Source organism: Canis aureus, chromosome 9, assembly GCF_053574225.1.
Source record: "Canis aureus isolate CA01 chromosome 9, VMU_Caureus_v.1.0, whole genome shotgun sequence".
Taxonomy (NCBI): Eukaryota; Metazoa; Chordata; class Mammalia; order Carnivora; family Canidae; genus Canis; species Canis aureus.
Genome location: NC_135619.1, coordinates 17,701,827 through 17,725,735, shown reverse-complemented (window position 1 = coordinate 17,725,735; position 23,909 = coordinate 17,701,827). Strand labels below are relative to the sequence as shown.

At 33.9% G+C, this 23,909-nt stretch overlaps 1 protein-coding gene and 1 non-coding gene across 14 annotated transcripts in view; both read left to right on the top strand.

The window, feature by feature from the left end:
- RALGAPA1 (Ral GTPase activating protein catalytic subunit alpha 1) overlaps positions 1-23,909 on the top strand; it is a 249,000-nt gene that overhangs the window by 40,543 nt on the left and 184,548 nt on the right. For all 13 annotated transcript variants that reach the window (XM_077909040.1, XM_077909039.1, XM_077909038.1 and 10 more), the window contains exons 2-10: positions 842-952; positions 1,620-1,669; positions 6,353-6,410; positions 11,934-11,977; positions 13,333-13,510; positions 15,479-15,594; positions 17,234-17,372; positions 18,613-18,821; positions 20,786-21,025. In XM_077909040.1, the coding sequence (XP_077765166.1) occupies positions 842-952; positions 1,620-1,669; positions 6,353-6,410; positions 11,934-11,977; positions 13,333-13,510; positions 15,479-15,594; positions 17,234-17,372; positions 18,613-18,821; positions 20,786-21,025 (1,145 nt within the window). The remainder of the gene's footprint in view (positions 1-841; positions 953-1,619; positions 1,670-6,352; positions 6,411-11,933; positions 11,978-13,332; positions 13,511-15,478; positions 15,595-17,233; positions 17,373-18,612; positions 18,822-20,785; positions 21,026-23,909) is intronic.
- On the top strand, positions 22,300-22,404 carry LOC144321388 (U6 spliceosomal RNA). The gene has a single exon (XR_013387052.1). It is a non-coding gene; the product is annotated as a U6 spliceosomal RNA (small nuclear RNA).

Sequence of the window (23,909 nt, the reverse complement as noted above, 5' to 3'; positions counted from 1 at the left end):
ATACTGATTTTAGGGGCAGCCCAGGTGGTTCAGTGGTTTAGCGCCGCCTTCAGCCCAGGGCCTGATTCTGGAGACCCGGGATCGAGTTCCACTTCGGGCTCCTTCCATGGAAGGAAGTGTCTCCCTCTCCCTGTGTCTCTGCCTCTCTCTTGCTCTCTGTCTCTCATGAATGAATAAAATCTTAAAGAAAAAAACAAACAAACAAACAAAAAAACCCAAAAACACACTTAAAAAAAAAGAAATACTGATTTTAAACTGTCTTGGGGATAAGTTGAGAAGCATAGCTGTGAATTGGAACTAAAACGACTTCTTTCCTTGATTTGGTTAAATATTCAAAATAAGTTTTGAATAAATCTCTCTGAGACATTGTGTTTTTTTTTTTTTTTTTTTTTTGAGGAAACAAAGATTATGATAACCTGATCTAACCTATTTTTTAAAAATTATTTATTTATTTGAGAGAGAGAGCAGAGCCAGAGAGAGCATGAATGAGGGGAAGGGGCAGAGGGAGAGGGACAAGCTGACTCTGCTGAGCAGGCAGTCTGATGAGGCACTTGATCCCAGGACTCTGGGAACATGACTTGAGCTGAAGGCAGGGGAGGGGCTTAACTGAATGAGCCACCCAAACACCCCTTAACCTGTTTTTAAAATTAAAACTAAAATCTTTAAAAACTAAAGTTGTGAGAACAAGGATATAAATAAATACACATCTCAAATATTTTAATGGAATTTAGGAGCAGTTCTTAATTTTTTTTTTTTGAAGGAAACTCACCACTATGACTATTTGCTGAACATGATTTAACATTTATGTAATCACTAAAAATTGTTTTCATTTCCTTTTCAGAGAACGCAGAGTCTATCGATCTTAAACAGTTTTTTGACCAACATTTTTCACATATATATTATGTGTTCTTCGAGAATTTTGTGACTATTGAAGCCAGTCTTAAACAGAAAGGTAAGATGTTAAAATTGGTTCTGACTTGTGTTGGTGTTTCAAATAATTGTCATAAATATTCACTTAAAAGTAGACCTTGGGCATTGGAATTTTAGTACTATTTCACTTCTTTTTGTTAAATGTCTTTTAGATACCCTCTCAAAGTATGGGTTAGTAATACTGTCTTCATTGTTTTGAGAAGGCTTGGAAGATTTGCTTTTTGCCTGGTCAGGTTTATTTACCTGTTTCCTCAACTTTTTTGCTTTAAAGATTTTTATTTATTTGAGGAAGAGAGTGTGCCTCATGCATGAGTGGGGGGAGGGGCAGAAGGGGAGGGAGAAGCAGACTCCCCACTGAGCAGAGAGCCAGCAGTGGGTCTCATCCCAGGACCCTGAGATCATGACCTGAGCTGAAGGCAGACACTTTTTACTGGCTGAGCCACCCAAGTGCTCCTTCACAGTGTGTTATTTGTTTTTAGACATAAATATGTACAATCTAAATTTAATTATTGAAAAGAATAGGGAGGGATGCTATAATATTGTCTGTACATTGAACAGAATATGCTTTAAACATTGTATTCAAGAGTCACTGAGAAAATAGTGTTTGAAATATTTTAAGCTTTTTTAAGTGGTTAACAGGGAGGACAAAATGATAATATTTAAAATATTTTTCTGTAAAAATGTTTTAGGTCACAAGTCTCAAAGGGAGGAACTGGATGCTATACTTTTTATTTTTGAGGTGAGTATCTGCCAATCAGTGTTTTTTTCCTCCAAAATAATTCTTGGAATATACAAAGGAACAATTTGAACTTATAAAACTTATATCAAAAGACTAAATTTGCCATGCTTTCCAAGAGCTGAATCACAGTTTTTATTCTAAAAATATACCTGACTTAATTCTTATTTTTTGAGATACATGTGTTATTTTTAGGTAGAGATAGAATTATATTTTTATGCATTTGACACCACAAAATTGGTAATACTATAAAATAGTTCAGTGTTTTACAAATTATTGTTCTATATTACTTTGGATTGGGATGGGACAAGTTTTTATTGTTAAATAAACAGGAAATACCAACATTTGATGCTATACTAAACTTTACATTTTATTTTTGGCATACTGATAAAAGTTAGGATCCCCTCACTTTTAAAATAAGTCCCTGCCTCTTCATTCTGTCTTTCAAATCAAGCAATGAAAGGAGCATTCTGATCTTTATCAAGAATTCAGAATTCTGGATAAAGCCAGGATTAGATCTTGTAATTTTAAAAGACAGTAAAGAATTGGAAATCCGTGTCTCAAGATTGAGTTATTGGTCTATTGGTAATTAAAAATAATTCGCTGTTTTATACTTTGGGTACTTTGATAGAGTTTAGAAGAATTTGAACACCTGAATTCTTTCTTAGGTGTTGAGTTATTGATTTAGTCACAGTTGAAAAAAGAAAGGTTTTTGTTTTTTTAAGAGTTTCAGGTGGAAGTAACTGGTGTTGGTACCTATTCTGCTTTATTTTCAGTAATGATTGTCCCTAAGGAATTTGCTTATATTTCTTTCTCCACGTGTTTGTTTGATCTGTTTACAATGGGAATGTTAAAAACATAGATGTTTTGAGAAAGAATGAAAGTATCAGAAGTCATTCAAATTATGTGCTCTAATCTAGAATTAAATGAGGAAATCAGTAACAAGGAAATTTGTAATTCACAAATATGTGGAAATTAACGAACACACCCCCAAATAATCAGTGCTTATAGAAAGTTATGACATACCACAACTTAGGGAATGCAGGTAACCAAGCACTCAGAGGAAAATTTATAGTTATAGACTTAAAGGAAGAATGATATCACATCAATTGCCTGAGCTTCCACCTTAAGAAACTAGAAAAAGAAGAGCAAATTAAACCCAAAGCAAGTGGGTTAAAGGAGATAATAAAGATTATAGCAGAAATAAATGGAAGAAAGATTTTAAAAATGGAGAAAACCAACAGAACTGGAAGTCAGTTCACTCAAAAGATCAAGAATACTAATATTTAGCCATACTGACTAAGTAAAAAGATTGAGGAATTAAATAACCAAATTCAGGAATTAAAAAGGAATATTACTACCAACCTTACAGAAATTGTAAGGATTCTAAGAGAATACTATGACCAATTGGATGGCAACAAATTTAATATATAAAATTAATATGTTTTTATAAAGACACAAAGCAATGGAATTGATTCAAAAAGAAATAGAAAACCTGAAAGACCTACAACTAGTAAAAAAAAAATGCGTTAGTATTTAAATAAAATCCCACCAAGAAAAGCCCAGACCCAGATGATTTCACTAGTGAATTTTAACCAGACATTTAAAGAAAAATACCAGTTTTTCACAAATTCTTTAAAAAATAAGAGGTTCATTTCAGAGTTCATTCTATGAGGCCAGTATTACCCAATGAAAACCACACAAAAACATTACAAGGAAAGAGAATTATAATAAAATATTTTCATGACTATTGATATAAAATCCTCAAAAGAAAGGTGAACCAAACCAAGATGCATATAAAAAGGATGACATAACATGACCAAGTGAGACTTATCTAAGAAATAAAAAGTTTAATATCTAAAAATTAATCAACTAATTGTATATGATAAGTGTAATAATAATGGAATAAAAGACAAAAAATATATTATCAACAGACAGAGAAAAAGCATTTGGAAAAATCCAGTACTTTTTCATGATAAAACACTTAACAAAATGGGAATAAATTGAAACTTTGTCAACTTGCTATAGGACATCTACAGAAGTAACACGTTTAAGACCATACCTAATTTTGGATACCTTGAATGCTCCTTTCATTGCTTGATTTGAAAGACGGGAGGGGGGGGGGATCCCTGGGTGGCTCAGTGGTTTGGCGCCTGCCTTTTGCCCAAGGTGCGCTCTTGGAGTCCCAGGATTGAGTCCCATGTCGGGCTCCTGGCATGGAGCCCTGCCTGTGTCTCTGCCTCTCTCTCTATTATGAATAAATAAATAAATCTTAAAAAAAAAAAAAAAAAGAATGAAGAGGCAGGAGTTATTTTAAAAGTGAGGAGATCTTAATTTTTATCAGTATGCCAAAAATAAAATGTAAAGTTTAGTATAGCATCAAATGTTGCTATTTCCTGCTTATTTAACAATAAGGACTTGTCCCACCCCAATCCAAAGTAATATAGAACAATAATTTGTAAAACACTGAACTATTTTATAGTATTACCAATTTTGTGGTGTCAAATGCATAAAAATATAATTCTATCTCCACCTAAAAATAACACAAAAATAAAAAATCAAAACGAGGGTACCCCTCTTGCCATTTCTATTGAATATTACACTTGATTCTAGCCAGGGCCGCTAGCAAGAAAAGGAAATAAAAGACATCAAGATTGAAAAATAAGTTAAAAAAAATTATCAACAGAGTAGGCAAGATAATAATTTCTAGGAAATGTTCCTTCAGGCATTCATGCTTGTCCTGTGTTCAGGAAACTGAGATGGATTGATTAGTTAATGGAAGATCTTTTAGGACCTTCCTTCTATTAAAAAATAATGTTTAGTTTCCTGTATATAATATATACTGATTAATTGTTTTTAGTAAGTGATTTTTGTTTTAGAATATAAAGATGTTAGTTACAGGGCTTTCATCTTTTGGAAAAAATAATATAACCTATGTGCTGATGTTTTTCTACTTATAATGGGGACAATAACATCTGACCTGTACCTTTAGAGACTAATGATGATTTTTAAAAATCAAGAAATTTATAAAAATTGAGTTCCTCTTTTTGTAGTAAAAAAAAAAACACCATTATGTAGTGTTAATAATATGATACAGGATTTATAATGTTTTCTTCCCTGACTAGACATGGTTTCTTTCATCTTTATGGTAACCACATAAAAATAAAGACATGTTTATTTACAAGGGATTTAATCTGAAGTGCAATAGTCATAATTTAGGGATGTTTTTGATTAGTTTACAAACTTATCAGCTTATAATTTTGTCTCTTTCCACAACAAAATAAATACAATTACACAGTTGTTGTCTAGAGAAATATGAAGAGGCAAAGGTAAAGACGTTTGTGTATCTCATCCTCTTGTATGAGATGGACTAAATAAATAAGATCATATCAAGTGGAAGATAGAGGAGTATAAAACATGCATAGTATCTTTTGGACAGAATAGTATAAAAGTCACATTTTGGATTAAGCATATCAAGATTGGAATCAGTTTCTTCCACTTTCTACTTAAGCACATTACTTAACCCATTTTCTCATTTTTAAAAAATGAGATTAATAAACTCTCTCTTTAGAATGGACTAATGAGATACTGTTATATTAAATGTCTAGTGTTTGGCCCTTATGAACATTTGGTTAATGTCATTTCTAAAGAATAACAGTAGTGGGCAGCCCCCGTGGTGCAGCGGTTTAGTGCCATCTGTGGCCTGAGGTGTGATCCTGGAGACCCCGGATCGAGTCCCATGTCGGGCTTCCTGCATGGAGCCTGCTTCTCCCTCTGCCTGTGTCTCTGCCTCTCTCTGTGTGTGTGTCTCTATGAATAAATAAAATCTTTAGAAAAAAAAAAGAATAACAGTAGTAAGAGCAGCAGTAATAAGAAACATACACACAAAACTCATTCAGCAAGCAGATAAGCACTGATAGCATCATTTAGTAGCATAGTAAGGCAGTTTTTGAATTAGAATAATTCACACAGAAGAAATTTGTAAAGGGAATTAAAGGTAACGTTTTGAAAGCATTACCTATAAAAAGTGTTTATTCCACATTAATGGAAACCTGTATTAGCTTAATTGTAAGGATCCTGAATTTTTAAACATTGTTCTTATACCTATAATCATCATAGATATAAGTATCTTTGGGTTCACACAAATCAGTATAAATATTTGATGTGATTTTTTTTGAAATCAAAATATTTTCCCTACTTTTATCAAAACGAGGAAGAACTATTCAAAATGAGACAAAATGTCACAAATAATAGTGTCTGAGAGAATTCAAAATTTATCAGTAATATCCACAATACGGAAATTCTGAGAATAGTAAATGATCATTTTGAAATATATTAGAGTTGGTGTTTAATCCATAAAGAGAAATTTACTTTCCACATCATTTTAGACGATAACTTTCATTAATTTTTTTCCCAAGTCTTCGTTAGTATAACTTGTTGGTTTTGTTTTTTTGTGGGTTTTTTTTTTTTTTTTTTTTTTTGGTGTTTTCAAATATTGATCAGTGTGTCCGTGCTGAAATAGAGCAAGTACTGTCAGATTAGTTTAAATGCTATTTTGTGTTTGTGATGCTCTTTTACATAGAAACTCTTAAAGGCATAAGCTTTTTGTTTAGTTTTTCACATTGCACAGAATATGGACTCATTATTTGCTTTTCATTCTTTTGTTTTATTCATACTGATTTTTAGAAAATTTTACAACTTCTTCCAGAAAGAATTCATCAGCGATGGCAGTTTCACAGTATTGGTAAGTAATTTGAATATGTATTTCACATTTGACATAAATGATAATATATGAAAATGCTCTGTAGTGAGTTGGTCAGCATTTGAAATGAATTTATAGTTTATGCTTTGGTAAAAACGATATAAAGAATGCAGGACTGCATTTACTGGAAGTGTAAGATAAAAATATAAATGAAGGATTTCCAGTCAAATGGCATATTAAATTTCTTTGATCTGTCTGTTTCTTTACTTTAGTAATGATGATAAAACTATAAAACCAAAAAAATAAAAGCAGGAAAACAAACATCTCAGAATAAAAAATGGAACAGAAATGTAAAGTGTCAAATAGAGTGAATATTTGGGCTCCGGATTCGAAAGCAAGCAGTGTCACCTGGCAGTTAGTTTGTTCCACAGAAAATAGTGGTGGGAACTAGAACTAACCTTTGCTTGAAGGGCCAGAGTAGAACTTTTGAGATCATGGAATGAGGCCAAAAAGAAAAAGGGAGAAAAAAAACCCTGCTGTGGATTACTGTCAGAGACTAAGTAGAGAGGAGACCACAGACTTTCTGTTACCTTGAACTAAGCCAGGGTGCTTGCCGGCTTGGAGTCTGGTCTTTTAACAATAACAGTATCACCACAGGGCTCTTAAGCTCTTGTTCTAAGACATTTTCCCCCTCTATCATTAGAAAGGAGTCTGCAGGTAAGCAATTGGTGGCTCTGGTTTAGGTATCTCAATGGTGTCAGGTTTGATTGCTAATTATTCTTCTGACCCTTCTCTCATGTGAAGTATGTGGGTGGCCACCCTATCTACATCGTTTAAGTAGAATGTTATAGGCCTTACATTCATTTGTAAAATGTGTATTTGTTTCTCTTAAAAAAGAAAGTCATAGATTTTATTTAGGCCTCACATTTCTTAATCCATTATGGCAAGTGAAATATTTTCTGGACACAATTTAAAAACAGGCATGGGATTTGAATAGACATTTCTCCAAGATATACAAATGACCAATAAGCACATGAAAATATGCATCATTTGTAGGGAAAAGTAAAACACAACTATAAGGAGATATCACTTCACATCTACTAGGATGATGATAAGCAAGAAAATAACAAGCATTGGTGAGGCCATGGAGAACTTGGGACCCTCGAACACTCTTGTGGGAATATAAAATGCTGCAGCTGCTTTGAAAACCTGTCTAGCCATTTCTCCAAAGAAGACATACAAATGGCCAACAGACACATGAAAAAAGGCTCAACAACCCTTGTCATCAGGGAAATATAAATCAAAACTGCAGTGAGATACTATTTTACACCAGTTAGATGGGCTAAAATTAACAAGACAAGAAGCAACAAATGTTGGCAAGGATGTGGAAAAAAGGGGAACTCTCTTACACTGTTGGTGGGAATGCAAGCTGATATAGCCACTCTGGAAAACAGTATGGAGATTCCTCAAAGACTTAAAAATAGAGCTACCCTGTGACCCAGCAATTGCTCTAATGGATATTTACCCCAAAGATATAGATGTGGTGAAATGAAGGGGCACCTGTACCTCAATATTCATAGCAGCAATGTCCACAATAGCCAAACTGTGGAAGGAGCCACGATGTCCTTCGACAGATGAATGGATAAAGAAGATATGGTAAATATATACAATGGAATATTACTCAGCCATCAGAAGGGATGAATACCTACCATTTACATTGACATGGATGGAACTGGAGGGTATTATGCTAAGTGAACTAATAGGAGAAAGACAATTATCTATCATATAGTTTCACTTAAATAGTGTAGAGGATCATAAGGGAAGAGAGGGGAAACTGAATGGGAAGAAATCAGAGAGGGAGATAAACCACAAGAGACTCTTAAGTCTGGGATATAAATTGAGGTTTGCTTGCTGAAAGGGAGGTGGGTGAGGGGATGGGGTAACTGGGTAATGGGCATTAAGGAAGGCACGTGATATGATGAGCACTAAGTGTAATACACAACTGATGGATTATTGAACACTATATCTGAAAGTAATGACATACTGTATGTTGGCTAATTGAATTTAAATAAAAATAAAAAAAGGAAACCAGTCTGGCAGTTACTCAAAATACTAAACATAGAGCTCCTGTATGGCCCAGCAATTCTATACCCATGTATATACCCAAGAGAAAGGAAAACATAGGTCTGTAAAGAAACATACTCTAATGTTCATAGCACTATTTTTCATAATAGCCAAAAGGTGGAAATAAGCCAGTGTCTGTTAACTAATGATTAGATGAGTAAAACAGGTTTTATCTTTAAAAAAAAAAAAAAAAAAAAAAGTCTTTTGTGGGACTTTGAAACTGTAAGCCTTCCCAATTAGTTCCAGAAACAAAAGGAACTTTGGACATCTAGGAAGGATATTGATACAGGGGCTAAAAAAGATAAAATCCTGAGTAGTGAAGCCATTTAGAATAAACTTTTTAGATAGAGTTTGAGACTAAATATAATGTACCCATTATAAATAAGGAACTCTTAGAACTCGATAAGACAAATATTTAAAAATTGGCAAAATATTTGAATATACTTTATATCATAGAAGAGATGTGAATTGGTGATAAGCACATAATAAGGTACTCAATAAAATAGTGAAATCCTGTTTTGTGTTTCATAATCATAAAAATGTCTTTGAAGGTTGTTTATGAAGAAACTTTTTTTTTGATACATCTGAACTTCCCAACTTTATTGTAGCTTCTAAGAAATGTAGCCTTAAATTTCCAAAAGAGCTTTAGGCTCTCTACTTGCCATGATTAATAATATTCCAATAATACCTAACTTGAGAAGATACAGAAGTGGTCATTTTTCTTTGTCATCTAGAAAAATCCTAAAACTGTTTTGATTTCTGCCTTACATATGAAGGAAAATAAATCAATGACTAGTTTATTTTTTTTAAGTAGCTTTATTCAAGTATAATTCATAGAGGTAAAATTCATCTATTTAAATAAATAGTTCAGTGATTTTAAATAAATATTTAGTCACCACTGTCTAGTTTTAGAGCATTATCTCACCCTGTAATATTCCTTCAAGCCCATTTACAGTTAGTACGTTTCTCACCACCACAGTCTGCTTTCTGTGCTCAATAAATGTCTTTTTTTTTTTTTGACATTTCATGTAAATGAAATCATACAATTTATAGTGGCTTGCATCTGGCTTCTTTCACTTAGCATAATTTTTGTTTGTTTTCCATATTATAGCATGTATCATCATTTCTTTTTATTGCTGTATAGTATTCTCTCATGGATATATCATGTTTTATCTACTCTCCAATTCATGGGCATTTGTATTATTACCAGTTAATTATAACTTCTTTATTCTATTTGTTTTATTGTAGATTCCTTTCAATTTTCTGTGTATAGGAACATGTCAGCTGCAATTTAAGATAGTTTTATTTTTATATTTCCAATTTAGTATCTTTTTAGTTCCAATTTAGTATCTAATTTCTTTTTCTTTCTTCCTTCCTACCTTCCTTCCATTCTCTTTTTTTTTATTCTCTAGTATAGTGTTGAATAAAAGTGGTGAAAGCAGATAGGTACTCTTGCATCATTCCTAATGTGTGAGAGAAAACAGTTATTCTTTCACCATTAAGTATAGTGTTAGGTATTTTCATAGCTATGACAGAACCTTTATTATAGTATTCCTGGGAATAGCAAAAATTTGGAAACAAATGTCCTAACATAAAATAAGATTAATCATAGGGAATGGAATAGTATATAGCAGTTAAAGTGAATTAATGAGAGCTATATAGATCACTACAGATAAATTTCAGAAGCTAGCGTTGGATGTGAAAAGTAACTTCGGGCACCTGGGTGGCTCACTCTTGATTTTGGCTCGGGTTGTGGTCTCAGGGTTATGAGCTTGAGCCCCAAGTAGGGCTCTGTGCTGAGTGTGGTGCTTGCTTAAGATTCAGCCCTCCCCTGCTACCACCCTGTGCTGCTTTTGTACTCCTGCGCTTTGTTTCTCTCAAAAAAAAAAAAAAAAAAAAAAAAAAAGAAAAGTAACTTATAGGCTCATTTTGTATGATAGCATATATAAATGTAAAAGTTTTTTTTAAACTATTAAATTTCAAACAATCAGATTTGATTACTTTTCCACTTACGTTCTTTTTTTGTTGTTGTTCTAAAATCCAATCCACACTGCATTTAACATGTATAGATCCTTTTAGGAGAGCTGATTAAAGGCTGAGGTTTACATAGTATTGCTTTAAGAAATTGAATTTGTGCAAACAGAAGAAGAGGACTGAGACAAATCAACATAGTTTTATTTGAAATATTAAAGCTTATTTTTGTATGACAAATAAAACTTAACCAAATAAAATCCTGGCTTGATCTGTGTGTGTATGTGTCTTGTATGTGTGTAATCTTGATATTAGAATAAAAAAATAGGATTAGAACAAATAGCTATGGAAGAAATTCTTGTTCTGGTTTAGCACCTGCCTTTGGCCCAGGGCGCGATCCTGGAGTCCCAGGATCGAGTCCTGTGTCGGGCTTCCAGCATGGGGCCTGCTTCTCCCTCCACCTGTGTCTCTGCCTCTCTCTCTATCATAAATAAATCTTTAAAAAAATACATGAATTCTAAATATTTTATTGATTTATAAATAAATAGCCTTAATATAAAAATATTTTGGAAGTAATTAATACCAAAATCTGGATAATGTTTTTTTCTGGGGAAAGTAGGAGGAGATTGATTTGACGTGTTTGTTTTTTTTTTTTTAAGATTTTATTTATTTATTCATGAGAGACAGAGAGAGAGGGGCAGAGACACAGGCAGAGGGAGAAGCAGGCTCCATGCAGGGACGTGGGACTTGATCCTGGGTCTCCAGGATCAGGCCCTGGGCTGAAGGCAGCGCTAAACCACTGAGCCACCGGGGCTGCCCCTTTGGCCTGGTTTATAAGGACGCTTCCATGATACTTGGTAGATAGAACATCATAGATAAGGTAAATAAATGAAATTTTGAAAGTATAAGAAACATAGGACTGTGCTTAGTAGGTTTCTTTAGACCAACTGGTGGGCCTTTGGATGTTTGTTAGTGTAATTTCAGTGTTTCATTATAGAGTAGAAATATTGTATAATTTTTAAAAAGTATTAAAGATGGCTTTGAATATTCTGAAAAAGCAAAGTATTACAATGAAAATGTTAGGAATTATTGTAGAAGTTCATGTGGTTAACTAAATGGAAATTTCCTACAGTAGTTTTTATGTATATTAATGATATAGAAAGCATTTAATTATATTCTTAGTCTTAAATAAGAGATATACAGAGGTGGTTATATTAAATGCAATTTTGAGATTATGGTTTGTTTCAATAGACTAAATCATGTTTAATTCCAATAGACTGGGTGTTGAAAAGGTGACTCTATATGCCCTTCTGGTCCCAAGATTATGGCCAGAGGGATATCAGGGTCACCAAGAATAATTTGGAGGTTGCCAAGGACTTGTATTAAAATGTTTTCAAGTCTGACCGAGAACTCTGACATTTGGAAACAACTAAGAAAATATGAATATTTTAAATCATGTTTTCTTTTCAGGATTGATTTTAAAGAAACTACTCCACACAGGAAACTCCTTGAAGGTATAAATAATTTTTTTCTATGACTTTTAAAAAACTATGAGTAAAGCATATAGTTTCTTGTTCTACTTTTTCTACATCAACTTTTTTCCTAAAGAATTTTGAATTGTCTTTAGTTCACTTAGTTGAAGTGAATTGACTTAAAATAGAGCAACAGAGTATGTGTGAAAATACATACTGGATTGACCAGGCTGTTGAAAAACTATTGTTTGCCACTGCATTTAGTGATTCACTAGGAATACTTTACTCACTGTTCCCCAGAAGACAAAAATTATTTAGTCATTCAAAAAATTATTCTTTATATTACCATAACTATTCTAAGATGTAGGGAAAAATAGAGGATCTACATTTTAAAAGTTGGTTTTACTTCTTCTTCATTATCTCACTGTGCTATGGTTAAGAGAAGCTACCCAGTGCAAGCAAAAGTATCTTGTAGTTAAGTGAAAGTTTCAGATTGTGGGTAGGTTTGGTGTCAAGGCTTGATATAGCAGTACAAAGGAATAAGCCTTCCTAATTGTTTTCTTGTTATCTCTTTAAACCGTGAGGGTGACAGCTGTTTAACAGCTTTGACAGTGGCCATTTACCAAGCTGTGGTAGGGCAATTTCCAAAGCTGCCAGTGAAATTAGCTTAGTGAAGAACTTTGTGTTTTGTCTGTCAGATGCTGAATGTTTTTCTCTTTTCCTGTTCTCTTCCTGGGAGAGAATTTATTCATTGATTGGAATATTTGATGTCTTTTGTATATGGGGTGTTCTAAGTGCTTAGAATATAGTAATAGGTCAGAATTTCTGCTTTGCAGTTTAGCAGCAAAAAATAAGTAGATGATAATTTCAGAGAGTGGTAGGTAAGTTTTTGAAGGACAAGAACATTGATTTAGCAGGACACCAGGATCCCCATAACGATTCCACTTTCTACCAAACTCATTGTACAAAGAACAGTTTTTCTTTCTTTTTGCTTCTTGGATTAGACCAGTGGTGCTGGGAAAGAGGGAGGTAAACAAGAAGGAAATAATTTTCTGATTTTTTTTCTTTACAAATGGAAATTTTAGAATAAACATTACCTGATAGCTTTAAGTAGTTAGAGGTCAAGTTTATTCTGTATTTGTTCAAAATCCATGAATTTAAATTTAGAAATAATAAGGGCTCAGCACAAAAAGAAAAAAAAATTTAGGGCTCAGTAAATGACATGGGTATTGTAGCCCTTCCTCTTTCCTTCTCACCTTCCTTTTCTCCTTTTCCCTCTTTTCCTTCCTCTCTTTTGCAAAGTACCATTCTCTAATCATCTTCTAGGGAATTTTGGTCTTAAAAGTAAGATAATATTTTCATTATAAGTAAAAATACTGGTTTTCATTTTATTTTAGATCAGACGAGAGGGTGTTCGTCTTTTCTTATTATGGTTGCAAGCTCTTCAGAATAACTGTAGCAAAGAACAGCTTTGGATGTTTTCATGCTTAATTCCTGGATTTTCAGCACTACAATCTGAATATGGACCTCGAACTTTAGATAATCTCATTAATCCTCCACTCAACCTTCAAGAAAGTAAGATTCATGAGATCTTATCCATCAGTACTTTAAATTTTTCTTTGTAGTTAATATAATTTTAAAATGTCTGTATATTTATTAACTGGGTAATTCAAGGCCAAGTTTCAAAATACAGGTTTTATTATTTTTCACTTATGATGAATCCAGCAGATCAGAAGATGATTGCCATAAAGAAATAGTTACGTTTCCCAAGGGAAGAGGGCATGCCACACCAGGGAGGGTGGCTACACAGGGAAGTTCTAGGGTCAGTCAGGGGTAGGGCATCATAGGCAAGAGCCCTTATTATGATTTCTGTAGGTAGGAACATGGTGAGGCAGTGTGAGCAGTCCTATAATTGACTTGTTTAGATAATTTCAGCAGGCTTAGGTGTAGAGAGATTGTTCCTCATTGTCACCCAGGTACCTTGGGTGATTAGGTCAGGGGGATAGTGACCTTGAGTAAGATAGCCCAATAGAAGTGGGGTGGAGGTATGGACTCTGGACTGGTTGGTTTGCATGTGAAAGGCATGTTCTCAGGCCCATCTTTACTATCGCTGGGAATTATGTTTATCCCAGAGGGAGGGGGACATTCTCTCCCTGGCCAACGAGGCTCCTGATGTCAAAGCATCAGAAATACATGGTTAATATAAGCTGTTTTACGTTTATCTTTCACTTCTAATTCTCATGTGTTATCCTGTATCCTTGAGTTAATTTGGATGTACATTGAAGTACAAGAGTATTTTACTTTGTGCCAAGAGGACTGTAACAAAAACTATTTTTGTGAGCTTAATTACTTGGCTAGTATTTACTGAGAAACCGGTTTAGGAATCTGCCTGTACTAGTTGCTGTTTAGGAAATATTTAAGAGACTTTAGCTAGTTGGTGGTCAATTTTCTTGAATTTACATTTGTTATAATGAATGTTTTTGACTATCTGAAAATTTTAGAAAATGGTCACGTTTCTTATTTTATACATGGATTTTTGTAATCAAGGAACTAAGATGCTGTCCTTTTTTTTTACATTTTATTTATTTATTCAAGAAAGACACAGAGGCAGAGTGAGCCTGGTCAATACTAGAATAATATGTCCTTTATTTTTTTAAATTCTTTTTTTGAAGATTTTATTTATATATTCATGAGAGAACAGAGAGAGAGGCAGAGAAAGAGAAGGAGAAGCAGACTCCCTGCCAGGAGCCTGATACAGGACTTGATCCCAGGACCCTGGGATCACGACCTGAGCCAAAGGCAGATGCTCAACCACTGAGCCACCCAGGCGTCCAATATGCTATCCTTTTTGAGAGGGAAATAGCATTTCATTCTTTGAATAAAGGGGCTACTTTACAGAGTGAACATTGAACATTGTCGTTACTAAAATAATATGTCCTTTATTTTTTTTAATCCCTTTTTTTTTTTTTTAAGATTTTGTTTATTCATGAGAGACTTAGAGAGGCAGAGGGAGAAGCAGGCTCCCTGTGGGGGCCTGATGTGGGACTCAATTCCAGGATCGAGGGATCACAACCTGAGCCAAAGGCAGATGCTCAACCATTGAGCCACCCAGGTGCCCCAAATAATATGTCCTTTAATTGATAAATAGGGTCATTATTGTTCTTTCCCATCATACTATAGAATTTTTGTAATGGACACACTTAATGTAAATTTTAAAGTAGAAATTCTTTTTCAAGTAAGATTCACTCTTAAGCCCTTTACTATCTGTCTTTCCATCCCTGTTACATCTCAGTCAAGGGCTTATGAAACAGTTGATTATTAAACTTTATGGTTGTTTATTTTTTTATTTTTTTATTTTTTTTATTTTTTTAACTTTATGGTTGTTGAATGGACTGTTAGATGATCTCAGGTTTGTTTCAAGTCAGTTGTTAGAACGTTTTTAAGCAGTATTTATTGCATATATGTTTTATAGTTAAATTTTATTTTCAATCACAGTATTTCATTGTTAAATTTGTTTTATAATTAAATTTTGTCTTTGTATAGCCCAAGTCACTATAGAGGAAATCACTCCTCTAGTCCCCCCACAATCAGGAGACAAAGGACAAGAAGATCTCACAAGCTATTTTCTTGAAGCACTTTTAAAATACATAGTAATTCAGGTATGTGTTATCTTCTTTGCTATCCTGCCTCTTACCATCTCGTGTGGGTAACTAATTTTTCCCTCTTTTGCCATTGTTCTGTTAGAGGAGATACTTATTTTCTTGAGGGAGGACAAATTTTTACTTTTGAAAATGTATATTTTGTATGCTTTTCCTGAAATAAAAATCAATGGAGGGATTATGAATCTCTTAGAAAGGGAGCTAGTTGTTACTGTCATTATTATTACCAGTTTTTCTTTTTTAAAAAACAACTTTTATGCCTCATAGATTTTTAAAATTGTTTTGCTGGTTTATTGAGATATAACTGACATATAGTAAACTGCAATATTTCAAATACATAATTTAATGAAATATATTACATATATATATAGTCATGTAGCCATTCCCATAATCAAGATAATGATCTTATCACCCCTAAAAGTCCTCAGATGGCCTTGTAATACATTATTTTCCATTCCTAACCACTGCCTCATTCCCATGCAACTGTAGATATGATTTATGTCATTATAGTTTGCATTTTCCATATTTTCATATAAATGGAATCATATGGTATTTACTTATTTTTGGTCTGGCTTCTTTTTTCTATCATAATTATTTTGAAAATCATGTGTATCAAAGTTTGGTTCTTTTTATTGCTGTGTTTTTCATTGTATGGATATAACAACACGCTTTGTTATTTAGTCACCTGTTGATGGTGATATGAGTTGTTTCCAGTTTTTGGCTATTAAAATAAAACTGTGAATATTGATAAACAAGTCCTTCTGTGGACATAAAGCTTCTTTTCTCATGAACACTAGATGTTCAAGTTTCTAAACATCTAGTAGTGGAATAACTGGGTTATAACCAGTTATTAGAAGTATTTATTGACTTTTTAAGGCATCGCCAAGCTGTTTTCCACATGTTTGTACCTTTTTACATTCCACCAGCTTAATTTTTTTACATTCACAGCTTAATCTGTGAAGTTTAAAACTTGCTTCACATCCTCATCAACAGTTGGTATGGTCAGTATGTAATTTTAGTTATTCTAAAGGAGTAATGTATAGTGGTATCTCATTGAAGCCTACTCTGGGCCTCTACCATTCCCGTACTTAAATATCTTCCTCACTCTATTGGCATTCTCACACCCTATATTTTACTGCTCTTTCTCCTTTTATCCTCCACCCCTTCACTTCATGGACCATGTCTTCACCCTACCAGGCTCTAAGTCTCCACTGGGCTGCCACCTCTGCTATATCCCTTCATGGATGCCCTGCTTCTGCGGTCAGCCTCTGATTACTGCACTTAGCTGCTACTGCTTTCACTCTTTCCCCACTCGTATTTCATGTGACTTTTAAGGCTGAATTATTCAGGACAGGGCAAAGGGGGGAAGATCATTAGTAATTTGTCATAGGTCAGCCAAGTTTGAGTCAACTTTGAAAATTTTCAGAGCACACTTTTAACTTCTAAGATTTTTAAAATATATATAATGCATTTACATGGCATTATACTAGTTTCTACAGTTTGCCCTTTATATATATTTAGCTGTATAGCTTTAGAGTATAACAAATTAGTGTATCACTTAAGTAACCTTTTATAGTCTTATTTATGATCACTGTTTTTATCTTGTGGAATGATTCTGATTGTTTTTTTTTATTTTTAGGTAAAAAGCTTAGAATGGAAGAACAAAGAAAACCAAGAAAGAGGATTTTCATTTTTGTTTTCACATTTTAAGAAATATTACTTGCCTTATATTTTCCCAAACATCTGCAAGGAGAATAGTTTATATCATCCTGTACTTGGTAGGTAGTCTGTTGAATTTGTAGAAGATTACACATAAGAATAAAATATACTTCATTGTAAAGTTGGCATTTGTTACCTACAGAAAACTGATAATATTTGATATTTGTAGTGATTGTTCAGAGATACTATACCTTGATTCATACAGAAAATAGAATTTTATTAGTAGGAAAGTTTCACTGAGAGTGAAGAGATTTTTTTTTTTTTTTTAATCTTTGGATCTCACTGACTGGAAAAGTTAAGCCACCAGAAATATTTGATATTATAAATTAAACTTAAATTCTGATATTTGTATGATCTTTAAATTATATTATAAATTTTCTTTTTAAGGTCCCTCACAGGTTCAATATAGTATATGTCTTACTCAGATTCTGTATGAATAATAATGTTGTCGTATATTTTGATGATGTTTAGTCCAGTATTTAGTGGCTGTGCCAGAGTGGCTGAGTCTTGAAACTAGAGCCTTTCTGATGAATCTTGGTTTAGAAGCAGACCTCTTCCATATGTAGAAGGCATTGGCAGTCTGTATGTGGAAATGTTCTTTTTACAGAAGGATGTTCCTATTTCAAGCTTTGCCAAGTTTAGATAGCTAATAGGCTTAGGCATAACCATTAAGGCCAGTAGAAAGGACTTAAATTAGAGTAGCAGATCTTTGCAATTGAGAATGATATTTGCTTTAAAAATATTTTTGCTCTAAAAATCAAGGAAAAATTCTCATACCTTGTATTCAAAATTTGTGTCTCAGTTTTAGGTTAGTTAAAGTGAGTTCTCATTAATTTTTTAAAAATTTTATTTATTTATTCACGAGAGAGAGAGAGAGAGAGAGAGGGGGGCAGAGGGAGAAGCAGGCTCCATGCAGGGTGCCTGATGTGGGACTCAATTCCGGGACTGTGGGATCACACCCCGACCCAAAGGCACATGCCCTGCCGCTGAGCCACCCAGGTGTCGCAAGTTCTCATTAATTTTAAATGACTCTGGAAACTTCCGTGTACTTAGGATTCGCTGAGATTTTTCATGATATTTTGTAAGAAGACGTATTTCCGTATATCGCGATACACGGTTCATTCTTCTAGATTACATGCAATATCTAGCAGATTATTTTAAAATGCCATTTTTGTACTAAATCTACTTCCAAAACAAGGATATCATCACAAGTGTTTTCTCAAATGTTTAAAAATGTTGATGTATCTAAGCATAATTCCTTTTTTATTTTGGTTTTTGTTTTCCTTTTATTTTTCATAGATATCCCACAGGTGAGACCAAAGCCACATTATGTTATGATAAAAAAGGATGCTGAAACCAATGAAGCAATCTATTGTACAAAAGAACCTTTCATTAAGGCTCGAGTTATTGTCATCCGTTGGCTGGTTTCTTTCTGGCTTGAGCCAAAGCCACATACAGGACCTCATATTCCTGGGATGGAAGGTGAAGTCTTGCCAAAGAATATTCAGGTACTACAAAGGGCAAACTTGTGAAAAATGGATTAAGAGATGTGTCTGTGGATTTCAATTACCTTAGGTGTAGAACACATTTAAAACAAATAATGGTAATATTTTCTTTGTACAAATGCATTTTATTAATCTGAATTCTAACAATTACAGAGTCAGTAATCTTAATAGAAAAAAACTTGGAAGATATAGGAGATAATTCCAGTCATGTATGAATCTCAGCTTCTAGTTGTTTCTGTATTTTATGTTAATTGTGCAGTACTAAAAATATTCTGAATTGTACACATGAATTCTTGCAGTTGGAAACAATTTGTAATCAGATGGTTGTGGGACATCATGGTTCTTTTTTGATTTTTAAGCATTCACAGAATCCTGATTTAAAGCCTTGTCTCCGAGGGTGCCTGGCTGGCTCAGTCGGTGGAGCATGCCACTCTTGAGCTCAAGGTTGTGGGTTCAAGGCCCATATTAGATGTAGAGATTACCTAAAAATAAAATCTTAAAAAAAAATCTTGTCCCTATCTCCTTTCCCCTTTTACCAACAAGAGCAAGGAGTCTAGAAATGTGGTGTAAAATTATACAGCTCTACAGTGGAGGGACTGATATTTAACCTTCTGGTATTTTTTATTAAACAGTTTTCCCTCTTTTTTACACTTACCACTTTCTTCTTTTCCCTTAATATGTGTTTTTTCTGAACTTACCTATATTGCAGTGTTTATTTATTTATAGTTTTTTTCCTTTTCTCAGATTTTCTTCATTTAGTTTTAAAAATCTTAAACTGGGCAGCCCCGGTGGCGCAGCGGTTTAGCGCCGCCAGCAGCCTGGGGCGTGATCCTGGAGACCCTGGATCGAGTCCCACGTCGGGCTCTCTGCGTGGAGCCTGCTTCTCCCTCTGCCTTTGTCTCTGCCTCTCTCTCTCTCTCTCTCTCTGCATTTCTATGAATAAATAAAAAATAAATAAAAATCTTAAACTGTGTGTTTTTGTTATGACTTCTTAGATCTTTTACAAATTAAGTGGAGGTATAGTGTATGTTTAGTTGATTAGTGTTTAGAAAATTTAACTTATATCCCCCTTAATCATTTATTTATCTGCAGCCAACTATGGGTATGTTTTCCTTAAAATTTTGCTCTAAGGTCTCTACAAATAATGATTAAGTGTAGAAACTCAAGCAGAACTATTTTTCATGATCCTAGAACTTAATGTACTAAAATCACAGGGTTTTTGATTGGAAAGTCATGTTTGAGATCATTTATTTAAACCTTTATGTTTTATAGGTGACAAAACTGAGACCAAAAATTGAGTAACTTACTGGAAAGTAATTTGCCGTGCTACTATAATACGATGGTAGTAATTTCCTCATCACCAACCTTAATACTTTTTACCTTATTTCTAGGCTCAGTCTTCATCTTTAGTCATGGTAAATTCTTTTAAGTAACTAGAATATAGAGTGTTCTCTTTAGTTTTCTTTCTTTCTTTTTTAAGTAATGTCTACACTCAATGTGGGCCTCAAACTTACAACCCCAAGATCAAGAGTCATATTCTGTACCAACTGAGCCAGCCAAGTGCCCCATTCTTGAGTTTTCTTATGGCTTCCTTTCTATTTCTGTCATAACTTTGCTTCCATTCCTTTGATTTCTTTTTGTAACTTGTTTGTACTGCAAACATTCTAAAATCTAATTATGGGTGGATAGATGATTAGTGAGTATCACTGTATTACTTAATGTTGAGTTATTTGCATTGCCACTTAATTATTTAGATTCTAAATGAAATCTATGCCTGATTTTAAACAATGATGTAAGTTATTTGCATTGCCACTTAATTATTTAGAGTAGATTCTAAATTAAATCTATGCTCGATTTTAAACAGTGGTGTAAGTTATTTGTGGAATGCTTGTGTCCTACCAGTATTTGCTATTAGAAAGCAAAATACCAAGTTGGATGATATTCTCCCCCTTTCATTTTTATTTTAGAGAGCAGCTGCTAGCTTGGTATCCAGAGAAGAAAACAAAAATGATAATGCTGATAAAGCAGACAGAACTGCAGAACCAGAACAGTCTCATTCCAACACAAGCACTCTCACAGAGCGAGAACCTAGCTCATCTAGTCTTTGTAGTATTGATGAAGAACATCTCACAGACATTGAAATAGTTCGCAGAGTTTTTTCTTCTAAGAGAAGTAATGTAAACTTTGTCACGGAGATATTTCGTCAGGTAAAGTACCTCTCAGTAATTTTAATTTGTGATATAGACTTTGGTTTTAATATTGAATATACTGGCTTTCAGCTATTTAAAATTCTTAATAAAAATGTTTTTTTTTAAGGGATGCCTGGATGGCTCAGCGGTTGAGCATCTGCCTTTGGCTCAGGGCATGATCCTGGAGTCCAAGGATCGAGTCCCAAATCGGGCTCTGCGTGGAGCCTGCTTCTTCCTCGCCTGTGTCTCTGCCTTTCTCTCTCTTTGTCACTCATGAATAAATAAAATCTTTTAAAAAAATGTTTTTTAAAGTTCATATTTAATTTTTAAAATGTACTATATCTAATCCTTTATTGATTTCTGTTATTTCTATATTTTAGTTTTTGAAGATTTTAGTTTATTATCTATCCACCTGCCCCTATACTCTTTCTGTTTTTTTTTTTTTTTAAGATTTTATTTATTTATTCATCGGAGAGACACACAGAGAGAGGGAGAGAAGCAGAGACACAGGCAGAGGGAGAAGTAGGCTCCATGCAGGGATCCTGACATGGGACTCGATCCTGGGACTTCAGGATCACTCCCTGGGCTAAAGGCAGGCCCTAGACTGCTGAGCCACCCAGGGATCCTCTATACTCTTTCTATTATTAGAACAAATTTCTTAGTTACTCACCTTATGGTCACTTTTCTTCCTACCATTTCATTAGTAAATTATAGTAAAATTATTTTATCTAACATTCTCCAATCAATAAAAAGTGGTTTTTGAACGGAAAAAGCATGCTTTCATTGCCTTCATCCTGCTTTCAGAAGCTGTTTTGTCCTCTAACGCATTCTGAAATTAAAATTGCTTAAGGCAGATATTTGGGGACTAAAATAAATAAATGGAGGGAAAGAAAACGAATAAAAACTATTTCACCTAAAGATAGCTAGAAATTCCTAAGTGCGCATTCTCAATTACATAGAAATTTGGTGGAAAATAAACCTTATGAAAACTAATCATTTGCTCTTAATAGCAAAAGTACTTAACTTTTGCAGGTAAACATCATTGAGTTTTGTAGCTGAAGGGGGGGATCATTCAAGTCTCACAGAAAGTAAGTTGGTAGATCCGCGACTAAAATTCCCAGATCCTAGTTCCCATCTCAGTGCTGTTTATTCTATACCACATACCTTTACATGCCAGGAAGATGTCTAGGCAAAGCACATCTTTGCCTTGTACACTTGCTTATTGATACACAAAACAAAGCGTGAGGCAGCATTAGCTTTGTTAACCTAAGTTAAAGAAACAAACTTGCCTTGTGCTTTTATCAGCAGCACGTATACTAAAAATTGGAATGATACGAAGAAAATTAGCATGGCCCCTGCACAGGGACCACAGGCAAATTAATGACAGGCAAATTCATGAAGCTTTCTTTTTGTGTTAATGAATACAAAATGTATAGTTATACACAAATGGATTTAGTTTCATACAACTCCAACAAAGTGAATATCACAATTAAAAAAAAAAAAAAAGAAAGAAAAACCAATTTGCTTTAACATTTTGTCCAGCTTTAGCAGTGGTTTTAGTTGCCAAGTTTAAGTTTCGTGTTGATAGAATATTTGACGAATGGGAGAGGGAAGATATGTGGTAAATAATGTTGGAGTCCTTTACTTGTGGGAGAATTTTTTTTTTTAAGATTTATTTATTTTGGAGAGAGAGACAGCAAGCAAGGGGGTAGGGACAGAAAAAGAGGGAGAGAGAATCTCAAGCATATTCCCTGCCAAGCAAGGAACCTGACACAAGGCTTGATCTCATGACCCTGAGATCATGACCTGACCCAAAATCAAGAGTTGGACACTTAACCTGCTGAGCCATCTAGGCACCCCTTGTGGGAGAATTTATTTATTTTTAAAGATTTTATTTATTTATTCATGAGAGAGACACAGAGACAGAGACTTAGGCAGAGGGCAAGGGTGCTCCCTGCAGGGAGACTGATGTGGGACTTAATCCCAGGGATCATGATGTGAGACAAAGGCAAATGCTCAACCACTGGCCACCTAGGTGCCCCCTTATGGGAGAATTTAAAGCAGACTTTTATAAATATTTGGATTTTTGATTTCTCGAGTCCCTTTGTGTAAGTATATTTTTTCTAGGAATTTGTTCACTGCATTTGTTTTCAAATTTGACAGAATTCAAAATTCATTACATTCTCTTATAATCTTTTTAACTTCTGAAGCATTTATATTCTTGTCCCTCCTCTTCATTCCTGTTAGTTTTTATTCATCCCATTTCCCCGCCCCTCGATGAGTCTTGCTAGAGATTTGTCAGTTCTATTAGCCTTTTCAGGAATGAGCTTTTGGCTGTTGTCTGTTTTATACTTGTTTTTCTCTTTTGTTAACTTTTGCACCTTGTTATTTCCTTCTTTTTACTTTTCTTGATTTTTTTTTCCTAGCTAATTAATTTTAGTCTCACATTTTTCTCATGAGGCTTTTTTGAGGCTATTAATTTACCACTCAGTACTACTTTAGCTACATTCTACAAATTTTGATACATAGCATTTTTGCTATTATCACTTTTAACTATTTTCTAATTTTCACGTTACTACCTTCTTTGACCTGTGTCTTATTTAATATTTGTACTTCCAAACAAAGTTTCTTGATTTTCCTTTTTCTAACTAATTTCTGATGTGATTCTTTTGGACATAGAATACAGCCTGTATGATACTAGTTGTTTAAAATATTTTGAAACTTATGGCTCAGTGTGTAATCAGTTTTGATAAATGCCCTGTGTACTTTAAAAGAATATATTCTTCTCTGTTGAATCCAATGATCATTAAATTCTGAACTTTTTTATATCCTTACTTAAGGTTTTTTGTCAACATGATCTCACAGTTATGGAGAGGAGTGTGTTAAAATCTTATACTGTAAC